Source organism: Pristiophorus japonicus, chromosome 6 (assembly GCF_044704955.1).
Source record: "Pristiophorus japonicus isolate sPriJap1 chromosome 6, sPriJap1.hap1, whole genome shotgun sequence".
NCBI classification, from domain to species: domain Eukaryota; kingdom Metazoa; phylum Chordata; class Chondrichthyes; family Pristiophoridae; genus Pristiophorus; species Pristiophorus japonicus.
The window spans coordinates 259,798,260-259,816,577 of NC_091982.1; the positions used below are offsets into that span (position 1 = coordinate 259,798,260).

At 45.5% G+C, this 18,318-nt stretch overlaps 1 protein-coding gene across 1 annotated transcript in view; it reads right to left on the minus strand.

Annotated features, from left to right (window-relative positions):
• The window catches only part of LOC139266308 (multiple epidermal growth factor-like domains protein 6), a 496,732-nt gene that overhangs the window by 18,284 nt on the left and 460,130 nt on the right, over positions 1-18,318 (minus strand). Inside the window, exons 34-38 of the mRNA XM_070884129.1 lie at positions 17,410-17,538; positions 16,704-16,832; positions 14,260-14,388; positions 12,363-12,491; positions 10,649-10,714 (exon numbers count right to left, since the gene is read on the minus strand). Coding sequence (XP_070740230.1) covers positions 10,649-10,714; positions 12,363-12,491; positions 14,260-14,388; positions 16,704-16,832; positions 17,410-17,538 — 582 coding nt within the window. The remainder of the gene's footprint in view (positions 1-10,648; positions 10,715-12,362; positions 12,492-14,259; positions 14,389-16,703; positions 16,833-17,409; positions 17,539-18,318) is intronic.

An 18,318-nucleotide genomic window follows, 5' to 3' on the forward strand; every position in this document is an offset into this window, starting at 1 on the left:
GTTTTCGGACAACATGTAGATGAGAAATAGGAGGGGGCCAAGGAAGAGAAGCCGTTGCAGGTGATTTTCTGGCTACGATTAGATAGATAAGAATGGAACCAGGCGAGTGCAGTCCCACCCAGCTGGATGACGGTGGAGAGGCATTGGAGAAGGATAGAATGGTCAACCGTGTCAAAGGCTGCAGACAAGTCGAGAAGGACGAGGAGGGATAGTTTGCCTTTGTCACAGTCACAAAGGATGTTATTTATGACTTTGATGGGAGCCATTTTGTTACAGTGGCAGGCACGGAAACTGGATTGGAGGGATTCAAATACGGAATTGCGGGAAAGATCGGCATGGATTTGGGAGACAACAACATGTTCAAGGATTTTGGAGAGGAAAGGGAGATTGGAGATGGGCTGGTAATTTGCAAGGACGGAGAGGTCGAGAGTCGATTATTTGAGGAGAGGGGTGATGATGGCAGATTTGAGGGAGAGGGACAGTATCAGAGGAGAGAGAACCGTTAACAATGTCGGCTAACATGGGAGCCAGGAAAGGAAGTTGGGTGGTCAGCAGTTTGGTGGGAATAGGATCAAGGGAGCAGGAAGTGGGTCTCACGGACAGGATGAGCTCGGGAAGGTCATGAGGGGAGATCAGAGTGAAACTGGAGAAAGATGTGAGGTCATGGCTAGGGCAGGGGGAATCTTTAGAGGAAGTTTGACCCGGTGGGCTAGGGGAAAGAAGAGAATAGTCAGATGTGGCCGAATGGATGGTCTCAATCTTAGAGACAAAGACGTCCATGGGCTCCTCACACTTATTGTCAGGGGTGAGTATGGAGACTGGGAAGAGGGGTTTAAAAAGACAGTTAGCAGTGCAGAATAGAAGCTGGGCTTTAACTTTACATTCTAGAATGATTCTGGAACAGTGAGCAATTTTGGCAGTCGAGAGCAGGAGTAAATAATGTTTTATGTGATCCAGCCAGATCAGGCGATGAATGGCTAAACCAATTGTCTGCCATATCCAATCAAGTCTTCGTTCCTTGGATTAAGGGAGCGAAGATCAGGGAATAAGGGAAAAAAATACTCTGGAAAGTTCCTCTCTGACCTCCTCAGGCGATCTCAACCAGTCAAGCAGATCACACGGACCAAGTGTAATCTATAAAGACACTTGGGGCTAGAAACGGTGTAGCGTCCCGTTTGGGGCAATAACATTGGTGGGAGCACAAAAATATCGGCAGGCGCTACGCAAGTGAAGCCGACGGGAACTTCCGGTTTAGCGCTCCAGGAAGGAAGGGAAGTGCTAAGTCACTTTCCTTGGAGTGGTAAATGGAGCAAGAGGGGTGGGAGAGCCCGAGTACTGCACAATGTCCCGTGCACTGCAGCCGGAATCACAGGCTCATTCCCTCGCTTCAAGGGTCATTGCTGAGGGCTGTGGGTTCTGCAGCACTGAGGCACAAAGGAGGCCAATTCTCCCTAAACTTCTATATGATGTCATCTCTGCCCCAGTCCAGCTCCCTCTTGAAAGAATCATAGTACAAACCTTCCCATCCTTTCACTCCTTCACCTTCCCATCCCATTGTTTTCCTCCACTTGCTCCTTCCCTAGTCTGGTGGCTTATACACCAGGCAGGACCTGCTCCTCCGCTTAGCGTGCTCCTTGCTCTCAAGGCCCAGATCGCTGCATGTGCACATTGCACACAGGAAATTCCGTTCTCACGCGAGTTCTCACTTATCGTATACACAGGCGCATGCTAACAAGAGAAGCCGGGCCTAGCCGATAAATGCGCCACCCGACTCAGGAGAAGCCGGTGTCGAGCAAGGTGAGGTGGGGGTCATAAGAACCTAAGAAGAACATAAGAATTAGGAACAGGAGTAGGCCATCTAGCCCCTCGAGCCTGCTCCGCCATTCAACAAGATCATGGCTGATCTGGCCGTGGACTCGGCTCCACTTACCCGCCCGCTCCCCGTAACCCTTAATTCCCTTATTGAGTCAGTGGAGGGGCGCGAGGAAGGGTGGCAGAAGGGAGCCTGCTACCGGTGATTTACAATTAGCCACCCTCTTTGGGGCCCAAAGGACTGGTGTTAGTTCAAAAAACACTGATGGTTGGAATGTATGCTGCTATTTTCATTAACTGTCAATCAGATTTCTCTCTCGTCCTCATTCGTACCAGTCATCCTTCTACCTCTAGTTGCGATAAATGTTTTAATTACTGAAAATTCTCTATTCCTTCTAAAAGAAATACATCCCATTGTATGAAAAGAAAAAGAATTAGTGGGAGGAATTCACCTAGTTTGCACCTCTCATTCTTGCCTGTAGGGGGGCGATAATGGGGCACTACGGGGTTACCAATCGGGCGAGGCAAATTCACTGATGCCCGCGAATTTCCCTGGTGGTTTAGCGCTGACGCTAACAGTTACCGCTTCGCTCTCTTGCGCCCCATAGAGCGTAATGTCATGGGGTGCACAGTGCCCCATTAGCACCCCGGATGTGATATTCGCTCCCACTCCCTGCAGCATTGCCAGGCATCAACAATGGCAGCTGCAGGAGGCGTTGTCTCTTCTGCTGGCCGCATGGGGGAGCGATATTTAAAGGCCTGGTGGTCAGGTAGGGCCAAATTTATTAGTCTTGTGCTTTCTAATTGATTTTGACCCTGCGTTTCCTCAGCCCTCCACTCTCTTCGAGTGCTTGGGGCTGCTATTCACGTAACGCAGGTCCCGTGGCCCCACAGAGAGAACAAGATTCATTCAACCCATCATTGACCCTTCTCTTTAAGTGAGGGAAGGAGCCTGGAAAGACAGCAGCACTACTCTGAACATTGTTCAGCACTCTGCCACTAACCACCCTTCTCACACACTTTAGTGCTGTAATGGAAGCGATAGAGCTTGATTTAGTGCTCCACTTCCCTCTTGGCGCGCTAACGTGGATGTTCCCAGGAGCAAAAAATCTTTTTCGTCCAGCGATATTTTTGCGATTATTCAAAAGTTATCGCCCCAAACGGGCGCTACGCAATTTCTAGCCCTTATAGTTTTAAACAAGTTTTACTTTGCAGTTCCACTGTTGCCCACATGGTGGAGACGTTATATAGGAACCTTAGTGCATCTGTTTTGGATTTGTTTTATAGATTGACTCTGAAATTAAGCCTTTAGCTTTCAAATTGCAACCTTTTGTCATTATATGTGATCTCTGTTTGATTTTCTATTTTCTTCTCATATTGCCAAGAATTGCAATTTTCAAAGCAAGTCTTGAAGCAGAATCCAAGGTAGTGGCAAAATGGAGCCAAGATATCAGGGAGGTGCAGCGTTTGATCTTCTACCTGAGGATCTCTTGAAAACTATTGTGTTTGTGTGAATCGCGACCATTAAAAATTCACAAGTGTTGGCAATGTTGAATGTTCTATTTTCACTCCCCATTTGATGGTTGGAAATGGCACTGAAGGTTACCATGCTATCTCCTCCAGCCCTACAACCCCCGAAATATCTGCGCTCCACCAATTCTGGCCTCTTGGGCATCCCCATTTTAATCACTCCAACATGGGTAGCCGTGCCCTCAGCTGGCTAGGTCCTACGCTCTGGAATTCCCTCCCTAAACCTCTCTGCCTTTCTACCTCTCTTTCCTCATTTAAGTCGCTCCTTAAACCCTACCTCTTTAATTAAGCTTTTGGTCATCTGTCAAAATCACCAATGCCCGCGAATGTCCCTGGCGGATTTGCACTGGCGCTAACACTTACCGCCTCACTCTCTTGTGCCCCGTAGATCGTGACGCCACCTTGTGCACCGCGCCCCCTTAGCACCCCGGATGTGATTTTCGCTCCTGCCCCCTTCAGCATCACCAGGCGTCAACAACGGCAGCTGCAGGAAGCGTAGTCACCTCGACTGGCCGCTTGGGGAGCGATATGTAAAGGCAGTGGTGGTTTAGGTAGGGCAAAAGGTATTTCTCACCCCTGTCTGGTGCCTCCTGATTTCTTTTGATGCAGCGATTCCTCAGGCCCTCACTCTCAAAGTGCTTGGCACAGGAACAGCATGACGAGTAGTTGAACCCATCATTGGCCCTTCCCTCTAAACGATCTGCCGCGTTCTGCCGCAACCGTTCCTCTCGCTCCCTTTAGCGCTCTAAGGGCAGTGGTAACGCTTGATTCACCACTCCACTTCCCTCCCGGAGCGCTAAAGCGGAAGTTCCCGGGATGAAAAAAAAGATTATCGCCTGGTGATACTTTTGCTCTCCTTCAAAAGTGATCAACCCAAACGGGGCTGCTACGCAATTTCTAGCCCATATGTACTTACGATCAGTAGAGCAGTTCAAACTTTCCTAGCAGGACAAGTAAAGACCAGGGAGTAGGCTGCAAGCTTGCCCTCTTAACTAGGGATAGTATGTTGCACTGGCTTGAGCCAGTGACAGGCCCCGGAGAAAAAGTAACTTTTAAAAATCTCCTCTCCACCAGATATTCCTCTCTGCGCTCTGCTCAAGTGATGCTCAACACCCAGGCAATCTAGCCCTCTGCTTTCCTGTTACGCATACAAGTGTTTCCTTTTGCATGGTCATGAGTTCAAGTCCCGCACCAGAGACTTGAGCACATGATTCAGGCGGACACTCCAATGCAATATTGAGGGAGTGCTGCTCTGTTGGACATGCCTTCTCTCAGATGAGACGTTAAACCGAGGGCCCGTCTAACCTCTCAGGTGCACGTAAAAGATCCCATGGCAGGGGAGTTCTCCCTGGTGTCCTGGCCAATATTTATCTTTCACCCAACATCACTGTGACAGATTATCTGATCATTATCTTGCGGCTGTTTGTGGGACCTTGCTGTGTGCTTCCTACGTTACAGCAGTAACTACACTTCAAAAGTACTTCATGAGCTGTAAATCACTTTGGGACATCCTGAGGTCCTGGCAGGTGGTATATAAATGCAAGTCTTTCTTTTAGATCACATTAAACACGTTAGATTTTTTCTTTCTGCTTACATTTAGCCATTTAGGTTGAGTGCGAGAGGGGAATAACTATCTGGTGTTGTGAAATTCACCGAGTTAACAACATTGTTTTATTTCGAAAACACGACTCGTCACTTTATTTATCAATTGTGTATAAAAATAGCACCAAGTTCAACACGGAATGTGCTCAACAGCATTATTCAATTAAAAAGACAATGTACAGAGATCCGAGAGACAGTGGGGGCAACATTCAACTTCAGCAGGGGAGAAATAACGGCAGGATTGGATCACCGTCCTTAATACACCCGACCTGATTTACATTTCCATTGAAGTCAGTGGAAAAGAACACTGGTGGGGCTCATCTGATACCACGGGCTTTCCGACCCCCACCCCAAGTAAAGTTGAAAGATCCCCCCCAATGAATTTTAAGGAGCCCAGTTATCATCAGAGGGGACTGTAAAGCCACCATGATTTCCTTATTTGAACTTCCACACTAGGTCACCATTCTTCATTGCACACGTTAGAGTCGGTGTACGATTCTGTAAACATTATTATAAGCTGGTCATTGGTAAAATTTGTACATCTATGTAAGATCAGCACAGTTATAAAACTTAACGGTTTATCCAGCGTTTAGTCAGAGATGCAACACAGCATAGAAACAGCAGGAAGTCATAGGATAGGGAGAGTAGAGGCGAAAGTCTGCATTTCCCTGGTCCAGGATGGTGTCACATTAAATCAGTGTTCCGTAGCTATTCCAATTAGACTCAATGAAAAAGATTTAAACACTCCTATTTTGGTGTATCAAGGTATGGGACCTTCAGGTTACTCCAGTTGCTCACCTCTTTAATCCCTTGGTCTTCACAACTATTCCTGCTACAAATGTGCCCAAAAGATTAAAAATTAAATACTGGCAAAATATAGTCATGTTGCCACTAGATGTCACTATCAGAATTAGTAAATACTGTAATATTTACAGGGCAATGCTAAAGACATCTAAGGCAGAAGCATCATACTACACTTTGATATACACTTTGACTCCTTGAATCCAATATTGGATCTGGGAGTCTTGACGCACTTTATTATCAGAATCCTAGATCGAATATTGTTCCAGGATCTAATAGTTTCAAAATAAAAGTGAAGCATCCTATGCTAACAACAGGCGATGCTTCTCGCTACCATCCTGGCAATACAGGCCCTCTTTATTGTGTAACCTCACAGCTGAGTAAATTGATTTCCATGTTAATATTTCAAGTACAGCATGTATTTACAGTGAATTGCTTTTAGAAAAAAAAATAATCAAGCATACACAGCACAGGCATTAATACAACACAAATAAAATCTGAAGGATTAAACACAGATAAATAAAATAGGTTGTCGCACATGTGGCTTGCTTTGAGTGTCCGTCAGCTGGGCCTTGCATTATTTCAGAAATTTTCCACAGTGCCAAGTGGGTCTCTGACGAGCAAAGAGCTCTGCACTAGCTTACAGATAAGCTGAAGAGCTACTGTTTTTAAAAATTTGTTCCTGGGATATGGGCATCACCGGCAAGGCCAGCGTTTATTGCCCATCCCTAATTGCCCTTGAGAAGGTGGTGGTGAGCCACTGTTTCAGAGGGCAGTTAAGAGTCGACCACATTGTGGGTCTGGAGTCACATATAGGCCAGACCGGGTAAGGACTACAGACTTCCTTTCCTAAAAGACATTAGTGAACCAAATGGGTTTTTACGACAATCCGGAAGTTTCATGGTCACCATTACTAACACTATTGCAGATTTATTTAATTAACTAAATTTAAATTCCCCAGCTGCTATGGTGGGCTTTGAACTCACGTCTCTGGATTACTAGTCCAGCAACAACCACTATGCTACCATACCCCATATTAGGAACCAGCAAGCCATATCATTGTCATCTGAATAGTTCCTTTGCTGAAAGCACTTGCACTCAGATACATCTTCTCAAAATATCAGTATAAAAATTATTGTCCGATCTAATATTGCATCAACATAAGAGTATACACAGACACAAGGTATATATTCATGTTTTTAAAAAGAGCGTTTAGCTAGCGAAGTTCTTCTGGATACAAGGTGAATGGAAATGAAGTTAGCTGTACGTTCATCTGGAATTTGTAAATGAGTTTTGAAAACTGTGCACATCCACAACATAGGGCCTGTGCTGAATACTTCAATATCTGTACCTGGTATACTTATCAGGACTTCAGAAACATAGTTTTCCTCAGTCAAAGTCAATATTTGATCAATTATACTTCATTTACTTACTCTTCAGGCAGCGCTGTTGAAAAAGTAATTGCTACACTAAACACACTCAAGCACCACGCATCATACACAATTGGCTGCCATGCACAATGAATATGGTGTGCATGGACTTTCAGAAAGCTTTTCACAAGGTACCATGCGGGAGGTTATTGGAGAAAATTAACGGGTATGGAATTAGGGGAAGATAGTCAATGGATTGAAAGCTGATTAGAAAGGAGGAAACAGAGAGTAGCAAGTAAGGGTAGTTTCTCAAAGTGAAAGATTTGCATTTATATAGCGCCTTTCACAACCACTGGATGTCTCAAAGCACTTTACAGACAATGAAGTACTTTTGAAGTGTAGTCACTGTTGTAATGTGGGAAACGTGGCAGCCAATTTGCGCACAGCAAGTTCCCACAAACAACAATGTGATAATGAGCAGATAATCTGTTTTTGTTATTATTGTGTTCCTAACACAGATGAGGCTGCACACAGGGAGGTTAAAGTAACAGTGATCTCAGTCTTTAATAAGACACTCCAGAGTGAGGAACAGACCTTAGGGGCCGGCTTATATACAGTGCTCCCAAGGGATGCTGGGATCCCTTGGGACTTCAGGGGATGAGCTCCCTGGTGGCGGAACATGGGACTGCATGCTTTACAGATACACAACATCACTCCCCCACCCAAAGTCAAAGTGAAAACTATTTACAAGGTGAGGCGGTCGGGAGCCTTTCTTTCCCTGGTGGACCGCCTCGGTACAAATGTCTGTTCTGGTGTGTTGGCTGTGCCCTCGCTGGGCTGGTGTGTTGTTGGCCCTGCAGGGCTGCTGAGTGAGCCTGGCCTTGCTGGGCTGATGGGCGCGATGGGTTTGATTTCCTGGTCCGGGGTGGTGTCATTGATCCTTTGGGTGTGTGTTGTGGGCTCGAAAAAGGTGGTGTCTGCTGTGGGTTGTTCAGGGCAGTCTGTGAACCGCAGCCTCGTTTGGTCCAGGTGCTTTCTGCAAATTTGTCTATTGTCTAGTTTGACTTCAGGGGATGAGCTCCCTGGTGGCGGAACATGCTTTACAGATACACGACAGTTATGTTGACTGAGAGATAAATATTGGCCAGGACATGGAAGCAGGCAGTGATGTTCCACACGGTTTTGTGCTGGAACTGCTTCCGTTCCCGGTGATTCGAATATAGGGCTGGAAGAGCGGAGTGAACAAAAGTGAGGTAGAAGATCAGCCATGATCTTATTGAATGGCGGAGCAGGCTCGAGGGGCCGGATGGCCTACTCCTGCTCCTATTTCTTATGTTCTTATGTAAGAGGGATTGTCCAAATTAGTGGATGGTAACATAGGAGGCACAGCAAATAATTCTGAAGACCAAAGGAAGCTGTAGGGAGATGGTGGAATGGGCCAAAAAATGGCAGATGGAATTTAATGTCAGTAAATATGAAATGCTACTTTCGGTTAAAAAATAAGAGTAATTATTTTACTTTAAAGGGGGAAGGCTGGGCGATACTGGAAGAGCAGAAGAATTGGGGGGCGGGGTAATTCAGGTTCACAAGACATTAAAAGCAGCACCTTAAGTAAATAAAGGCATCAAAAAGGCAAGTGAATATTGAATTTTACAGCAAGGGGTATAGACTACAAAAGTTGAGATGTCGTGTTGAATCTATATAAAGCCATAATTAGACCATTGTACAATTTAAGGCTTCAGACTCCAGCAATAGTTGATGTTGAGGCCATAAAGAAGAAACAGCACAGATTCACTCGGGTGCCACCTGTTGCGAGGAAAAGCAAATGCGAAAAAAGGTGGCTGATTTCATGAGAACAAAGGAAATTGAGGTGATTCGATAGGGGTCTTTAACACTATGAAGCAATGGAACGGAGTCAATTGAGACAGGCCTTTTACCTAGTGGTTGAGGGACATATAATGAGAGAACACAGATATAAGATTAAATGTAAGATACTTAGGGCAGAGAGCAGAGGTTTGTGAGGCTGTGAATGCACTAACAGAGTTAGTGATTGTACCAGAGACCAAGAATAGATTCGATAAATGTTTTTAGCAAAGGGATATTAGTACAGGATGGGCACATGGGATTAAGCAGCATAAACTTTGACGTGGACTGCTTGGACCAAATTGCCTGGTTCGGTGTTGTAATCCTATGTGAATATATATTTTCTTTTAATTTTTCCAACAGTTGTTCCCTCCCTGCCCCATATCATAATGTCTGCTGGCACTGCCCATGTGCCACTCTGAATTTTGGAAGTGTTCCAATATGTCATAGCCATGCTTAAGCATTATCCCACTCCTTTCACTTCAATGGTGCAATGGTCTTTCTGTTAGACCTTATAACAAGTTGGTGTGTGTATTAACAGGATTAAAGGTTTTACGCCATTGGTTTATTGGAGAAATGGAACTCAGTTGCTGTTTGGAGTAGAGCATATACTAAATGTTACAATTTTTGGCCTTCAGCAGATTGTTCTCTCATGCTCACGTCAAGGACTATTCCGGTAAGTGAGCCCTCACTCCCTCTCCAGCTCCACAATATCTGGTATCATTTAATTGGCCAAGAGTCAAACAGAACATCCTTGTCACTTTGAATTGCTCAATGGAAATGATAAAAGACTTCTCATGGCCTCTTAGCTTTCCAATAGCAGAAGCAAAAGCATTCCTTTAGACCATGAGTCAGGCTTTAGATTGTGAATCAGGCTTATTAAAGGTAAATATTCAAGAGCAGCAAAAGACTGATCCAGCAAATTACTCTTTTCACAGAGCTCTATTACAAAAAAGCACAACATTTTGCTAACTCTCCCCAAAATACTGATCAATATTTCTCACACTATTTGTACATGAGGATTAGTCAACGTGCCTGTTCATCCTTACATGGCTGAGGTACAATGGAACAGGGAATTCTGATGACCTGCAAGAAGACTGCCAAATATATTCTCTGCGTGTGTATGGGGCTGTCACTCAACCCTTATCTCAAGAGGCATCTTGTGGGACATCCCTCCAATTAGAACTGGGTTACCCCAGCTCAAGTTTCACCGATCTTTGACACTTATCAGAGAACATGCTGGCTTTGATAGCCTAGTCTTAGAAATAATGATGTGTATCTGTATCCTCCAGGTGGGGAACATTCTTCCAAAGGTCTGAAGTCATCAAATAAATAATCAAAATAATTGAGGTAATTGCTAGTTGAGGCAATTGCTTGCAGTCACCAACACTAACAAAAAGGAGACTGACCTCCTGTGACATTTCCAGCCACACTAAGGAATGTGGATTCCCTCTGAACCGAAAGAATCCAAGCCTGCAGACAGCAACATTGAAGTAATTATCAAAATCCCACAAGTACAGACATTAATCTTTCTTTTTAACTGCAGTATGACAATTATTTCTATCTGTCATTCAACATAGAACTTGCTGCAAAGCGAAACCATTCATTAAAAGGACCAGGAATGGAGACACAATGCGTAAACACCAATGTCAACCTGCATTCTGGAGTACCGGAGTGCTCCAGCATGAGCAGAAACAGCACGACTGCGATACAGATCAGGTTAGGAGAGGGAGCTACTGGAATAAAAACAACAAAAGATCACTTTATGTAACAGACAAATAGGAATTTTTGTTAATAATGTGTACTCATGGCGACTGTTTAGAGTCACAATCATGTTACAGAGTTCCAAGTGTACTATTTCAAACCTATTCTTCTTGGTGAATATCTTTCTCATCCCTTGAAATTGAGCAACTCCCTCCTTAGCCCCCGCAATCCTGCATCAGATAATCTTCGGGCTTGTTGATAAGTTTCTGTCCATCTGCTGACATTAACAGACTTGGGTGCACTTGTACCTGATATCAAGCTTCAAAGTAGATCAGACAACAAGATTCTTGGTGATACTCTCAAAACGTTTGAAAATTATCCAACAGATCAGGATTGAGCAATACATTACGATAATACAACCACAATTGCAAATGGGGTGAAGAACAAACTAGCAGGTGTAAATGAGACTGGGCAGCAATACCATTCCAAAACCATGAATGAGATGATGTCAACATATGCATAGAATTGGCGAGTGTCTGTGTATCAATTTAAACTTGTTTCATCCAATCATCTAGATAATCTAACATACTTCAACCACATTTGTGAGCCTTTTGTTGCAATAGAATTAAACTCCCAGAGCTTCTCACGATTAATTACTGCACTGTCTCTTTTATCCCTTTGTATGAGATTTTTTAATCTTCCCAGTAATGGAAGTATTTTAAAGCACCAAAAGCTGGCCAGTTCTCAACATGTAGCTTTCTGCAATATTCTTTGCAGGAACTTAAATTGTTCCAGATTATAATCAGAATGTTGAAATGGCCACGGGATGTCATACGACTAGTGAAATAAAGTATGGACCCTTGGGTTATCCGTCTGGATCACTTATACAGATGTGCAGATAAATCCAGGTTTGTTACTCCATAGTTCATAGCGTTTCCTGATTTGTTGAGTAACGCTTCAGCTGTAAACAAATCCAATCTCTTCTCAGAAAGGCAGAATCCTGCACCAAACTATGAGTGATGGAAAGCTCTCTGCGGATGATGTCCTTGTGACTGAGAACGGTCATGGGGAATCAGAGGCTGAGAAGGACCACCTAGATAGAAGCAGGAAAGGATTTTTGTTATTTACATTCCAGATCCCTGGCTACTTGGTAACTTCAAAATGACAACCGTACAATTTCTAAAACAGATACCCCACCACCACCAAGGATTGAAAAACCTTTTCTACTTCAAAGCATGTAACATATTTCTTGCAAAGCTCACCTTAAACCATGATTATCAGACATCAGAATAATGTCTAGAAAAATAGGACCTGTTTTATTTAACTATGGAATTTCTTATATACCTGTATACGTGGTATTAAGGCACGCATCCTCATTGTAATACACCATAATATTAAAGTACTGTATTGAATAAATTCTTTTTTTACTCTAGTCGACAGGACAGCTGTTAAAAAGAGACAAAAGAACATGCACTTATGTAGCTCCCCATCATGTCTCCAAGATGTCCCAAAGCAATTCACAACCAATGAATTATTTTTGAAGTGCAGTCACAGTTGTTATGTTGGCAGTCAATTTGTGCACAGCAAGGTCCCATAAACACAAATGAGATGACACTGTTAATTTGTTTTTGGTGGTGTTGGTTGAGTTATTGTCACACTTGAACCAGGTTGCAACTGTACCTTCTTCACAAGTAGGCCCCATCCACTGGAAGGAGCACACGCAGTTCCCATTACGAGGGTTACAGTGCGCTTTGTTAGCACAATGGCAGCTCAAGGAGCAGTTAGGCCCGTATCGGTTGGTTCTACATTCTGGAAGACAACAAAATTAAGAAGTACTTTGAGAATCTACATGTGAAGCTTTATTTGTTCAAAGAGTCCCTTTTTCTTCTGCATTTCAGCAACTAGAATGTTGCCTTTTTTCTGAAGGGAAGGTTAGACTGTGCAGAGGGATCACAGATCTCTCTGTGCTACTTATCAATGTTGCTCTGTTATCAGTAAACAGAAATACCTTTGCAGACAAATGCTGGTCCCATTCTCTGATGAAGTGGACCTCTCCATTGCCATTTAGTGCTCAGCCTAGCAGCCAGGCTGAGAACGAGTGAAAAGCAAGTCACGCAGGAGTGGGACTGAAACCAAAGCACTGAACATTTATATTTGTCATTCCGCTGAGTCAGTTGAGTCTGAGGTTCAATTATGATCCCTCTGAATATCAACCCAGTAGATTATTGCTGGTACTATTGAGTTATGATGGCCACAACTAGGATTTGAACTATAGCCCTCTGAATGATCAGCAACGCTGGAATTTCTTGACCAAGATTCAAACTCCTAAAATCTGAACGGGACCTAGTTTTCTGCTGCTAGTCTGCTAAATGAAAGTTCCTACGTCCTACCACGTGACTGTTTAAGCCCACTGAATGTCAGCCCAACCGTCTACTTTCAAGCTCCCAGTCCCTGTAAAAAGCAATCCAATTTTGCCACCACAAGAGCCAACAGGCACGCTGGATGAAAGAGCAATGATCTACCATGAGAGCCTGGAATGAGCATATAATTGGCAAATGAAGTTCAACACTGGTAAATGTGAGGTATTACATTTTAGTAGGAAGAATAAGGAAGTCACTTATTACTTGGAGGGTGCGAGTCTAGGTGGGGGTAGAGGAACAAAGGGATCCCGGAATACAAATACACAAATCATTAAAAGTTGTGACACAGGTTAGCAAGACCGTAAAAAAAGCAAACCAAGCACTAGGGTTATTTCTAGAGGTATAGAATTAAAAAGTAGGGAAGTTATGCTAAACCTGTATCGAACTTTGGTTAGACCACACTTGGAGTACTGCGTACAGTTCGGGTCGCCATATTATAAAAAGGATATAGAGGCACTGCAGAGGGTGCAGAGAAGATTTACAAGGATGATACCAGAAATACGAGGGTATACATATCAGGAAACGATGAACAGGTCTCATTTCTCTTGCAAAAAGACTGTGGGGTGACCTTATAGAGGTCTTTAAAATTATGAATGGTTTTGATAGAATGGATACAGAGAGAATGTTTCCACTTGTAGGGAAGAGTATTACTAGAGGCCACCAAGAAATCCAGTAGGGAATTCAGAAGAAGCTTCTTTACCCAGAGAGTGATGAGAATGTGGAACTCGCTACCACAGAGAGTGGTTGAAGGGAATAGTACAGATGCATTTAAGGGAAGGCTGGACAAGCATATGAGGGAGAAGGGAATAGAGGGTTATGCTGATAGATTTAGATGGGGAAAGACGGGAGGAGGCTCGAGTGAAGTATAAACGCCGGCATGGACTGGTTGGGCCGAATGACCTATTCCTGGCCGTATATCCTATGTAAGCCTATGCAAGCTAATGTGTCCTTTGAAAATGAGTCCAATGCTTCCCACAAGGCTGCCAAGTCCTTTCAAGAGTTCCCTGCTCTACTCCCAGATGTTCTACAGCTAGAACTCCTAGACCTCACCACTGTATGATATGTAAAATAATTTAATAGTCAATGAATGCTATCATGTAATCTATTATTATGAAGATAACATGCAAGAAAATTGAGTATGCAGAAAGAATTATTACCACTATCACATCGGTCTCCAGTTCTACCTGGTGGGCAGAGGCACTTTCCTGTTACAGGATGGCATGAAGTGACACCTTCACAGTCACACATCTGCTGGCACATCTCCCCAAAGCGTCCGACTTCACAAGCTGGCATGTAACAAAGCAATGTTTATACATTAGCACATGGAAGATGCATGAAAACTCACCCTGCCTCTCACGGTTGCATGCTGTTATTTGGTACAGTGCCTTTGAAAGAGAGATTGAGCAACAGAGGGAGAGGTTGGGAACAGTCAGACATCTCTCTCCCTTCAAAAAGAAAATCGCACCTAGACAGAATAAAATACTATGACAAAGATCAGTTAATATCTATAATCTTGTCACAAGCCTCCTGTGTTTTGTGTGTTTGCTTTGTGTGCGTGTGTTCATGTGAGAGAGAGAGAGAGCATGCAAGTGTGAACAAGATCACGTGTGTGTACAACCATGTGTGAGGGAGATACAATGAAGGAAACGTGGTTAGAAACTAAGCAAATGACAAACAATAGAAAGATAAAAGATACTACAGAGCAATAGGGCTAGTTTATTTGTTTGGAATTCATCTAAATCCGCTGATTAGATTCAAGCCAATAATTCACTCCCAAATTTTCATTCTTCTGTGGGGCAGACTTCTGTCCTCATGGCGTGAGTGGTAATCTTGTGGGACAGATCACACTTCCTTAACAGAACCCACCATTGAAGTCAAAGGAATGAAAATCAGGCCGGGTCTACAAAGGACATTTGATTTTCCCCACCAGCTTACTGCCCAGATGAAAATCTACCCCTTTATGTCAGCTGTCAGAGTCCCTCAGTTAGGTCCCAACCTGTACCTCGCTTCTCAAGTATCCACTCGTCTCTATAAAAAATTAATCAAATCGCTCAGTTAAATTACTGCCTGTAACTCTCTCCCAAGTATTATTCTACAGATGAACCATGTTAAACTCCTCCAATACATTACAACCTGTGTACTACCCATTGCTAATTACTAGTCTCTGTCTTATACCTGATCAATAGCGGTACAGGAGCAAAGTCGAAAATCCGGAGTTCCGGAATCCGGACCGATCGGTGGGAGGGTCGTCCAGGATCCATGAAATGTTCTGGAATCCAGACCCGCCGACCCTGCCGACCTCGGGGGCCCACCGCTGCCCTTACCGTGGGGCCACGCCGCCAGCCCGCCTGACCAGCTTCTCCTCGGTGGGGCCCACCCAAACAGCTCCTCAGTGGGGCCCCACCCAAACAGCTCCTCCGTGGGGCCCCACCCAAACAGCTCCTCAACGGGGCCCCACCCAAACAGCTCCTTGGTGGGGCCCCACCCAAACAGCTCCTCCGTGGGGCCCCACCCAAACAGCTCCTCCGTGGGGCCCCACCCAAACAGCTCCTCAGTGGGCCCCACCCAAACAGCTCCTCGACGGGGCCCCACCCAAACAGCTCCTTGGTGGGGCCCCACCCAAACAGCTCCTCCGTGGGGCCCCACCCAAACAGCTCCTCCGTGGGGCCCCACCCAAACAGCTCCTCCGTGGGGCCCCACCCAAACAGCTCCTCAGTGGGGCCCCACCCAAACAGCTCCTCCGTGGGGCCCCACCCAAACAGCTCCTCAGTGGGGCCCACCCAAACAGCTCCTCCGTGGGGCACCACCCAAACAGCTCCTCAACGGGGCCCCACCCAAACAGCTCCTTGGTGGGGCCCACCCAAACAGCTCCTCAGTGGGGCCCCACCCAAACAGCTCCTCGACGGGGCCCCACCCAAACAGCTCCTCAACGGGGCCCCACCCAAACAGCTCCTCAGTGGGGCCCACCCAAACAGCTCCTCAGTGGGGCCCCACCCAAACAGCTCCTCAGTGGGGCCCCACCCAAACAGCTCCTCAGTGGGCCCCACCCAAACAGCTCCTCAATGGGCCCCACCCAAACAGCTCCTCAACGGGGCCCCACCCAAACAGCTCCTCCGTGGGGCCCCACCCAAACAGCTCCTCAACGGGGCCCCACCCAAACAGCTCCTCGGTGGGGCCCCACCCAAACAGCTCCTCAACGGGGCCCCACCCAAACAGCTCCTCCGTGGGGCCCCACCCAAACAGCTCCTCAACGGGGCCCCACCCAAACAGCTCCTCAGTGGGCCCCACCCAAACAGCTCCTCAACGGGGCCCCACCCAAACAGCTCCTCGGTGGGGCCCACCCAAACAGCTCCTCCTGGGTGGGGCTGGCCCAAACAGCTCGCCCTTCGGCCGGGACCCCCACCACCCCTCCCCCCCACCCACTTTCTGATGTTCCGAAATCTGGAAATACTCAAACCTGGGCTCGGGTGTTTCCGGATTCGTGATGTCAGAAAGACAATCGAAAGTCCGGAATCTGGAACGGCCTCGGTCCTGGATTCTCGGCCCGGGGGTACCTGTATGACGAAGTCATTTGACAAAAAAAAGTCCCAAGTGCCCTTACCTTTTTCACAGCGATCGCCATGGTAACCAGATGGACAGATGCACTGGCCCGCGATGGCTTCACAAGCATCACCGTGCTTACAGTCACAGGCGTGAGCACAGATTGAGCCGTAAAACCCCAGAGGGCAAGCTAGGAAAGAAGCCAGTGAAACACAGTGGTCAAAACGACCCTCAACTAACATTAAACAGTTCTCATTCCTGAATCTACCATGTTACATGAAGGAATACAGCATACGTCTGACTTGATAAGCTCAACATTTCTACACAGGCAACTCTATTTAGGAGCCAACTTGCACTGTGCAATGACTTTTCACATCATCCACTACAACTGGACTGAAGTCTTGATCACAGCAAGCTGCTTGGGCGAAGCAACATTTATTTTGATGATCGATGTGCCAAAGGTGAAGGGGAGTTTAAACTGTGAACCTGCAATCTCCAAAGTTATTAATCAGGTGACTAACTGCTAACTTCTGTTCACGTTATAATGTGAAACTTAATATACTTTTTTCAAAAAAACAGTTGCTATGGCACAGAACAGCAGCTGATCATTTCCACATCAACATACAGGGGCAGTCCTCACCTCACCAGACCACCCTCTCAAAGTGGTACCAAGTCAGAAGGTACATCGGCAGGTTTCACATGTCATACTCCTCAATGCACATTGTTTGACTGTTGGTGAAGACTGTGTAAGAAGTAAATCAACTAACCGTGTTCACACAAAGGGCCGTAGAAACCTTCCAAACACTGACAGCTGCCTGTAAACCGATCACAGGTTCCATTATTCCAACACAAACAGCCCAGCTGGCAGTTGGCTCCATATTTCCCAGTAGGACACACTGTGTTACAAAAGAAATCCTTCACAATATGGTCTTGCAATATCTTTATTTACTTCACCCCCCCACCAAACAAAAAGCGTTCTATCTCACCAGCACCGCCCACCATTCCCAGAGCCACCATTCCCAGCAGTACCTGACATTCCCAGCAGTGCCCACCATTCCCAGCACCAATTACCATTCCCAGCAGTTCCCGCCATTCCCAGTAACGCCTGCCATTCCCAGCAGTGCCCACCATTCCCAGAGCCACCATTCCCAGCAGTGCCCACCATTCCCAGTAACGCCCGCTATTCCCAGTATCACTCCCTGGCTGTGAGCTGGGCCGGCAGTGACTGCCATACCTCTGGCCGTGTCACTCTGTAACTGATGACAAAGTGGAATGAAGTGAGGTGGCAGGAGGAAATGCCTTCACCTTTGTTCCACACCTCACCATATACAGAGCCTGTGGTCAATTCCACTAGCATTCTTTTCAATTTCAGTATAGACACCCAACCCCTCACTGTAACATCTGATTATACAATTCCTCCCTCCCCACTGCAACACTCTCTGAAATAAACCACACTCCTTATTATAGAACTGTCTAATATACAGCGCTCCCCTCAATATAATTTATATCATAGTCCTTCTTTATAACATGTTACAATATACCTCCAGCACACCCTCATCTTAATGCTCTGATATATTCCTTATCTCCTGCTATAACATTCTCTATTATATCTCATGCTCCCTTGTTATAACACTCCAAATTTACCATGATCTGTATTAGAACACATTGTTGAGGAC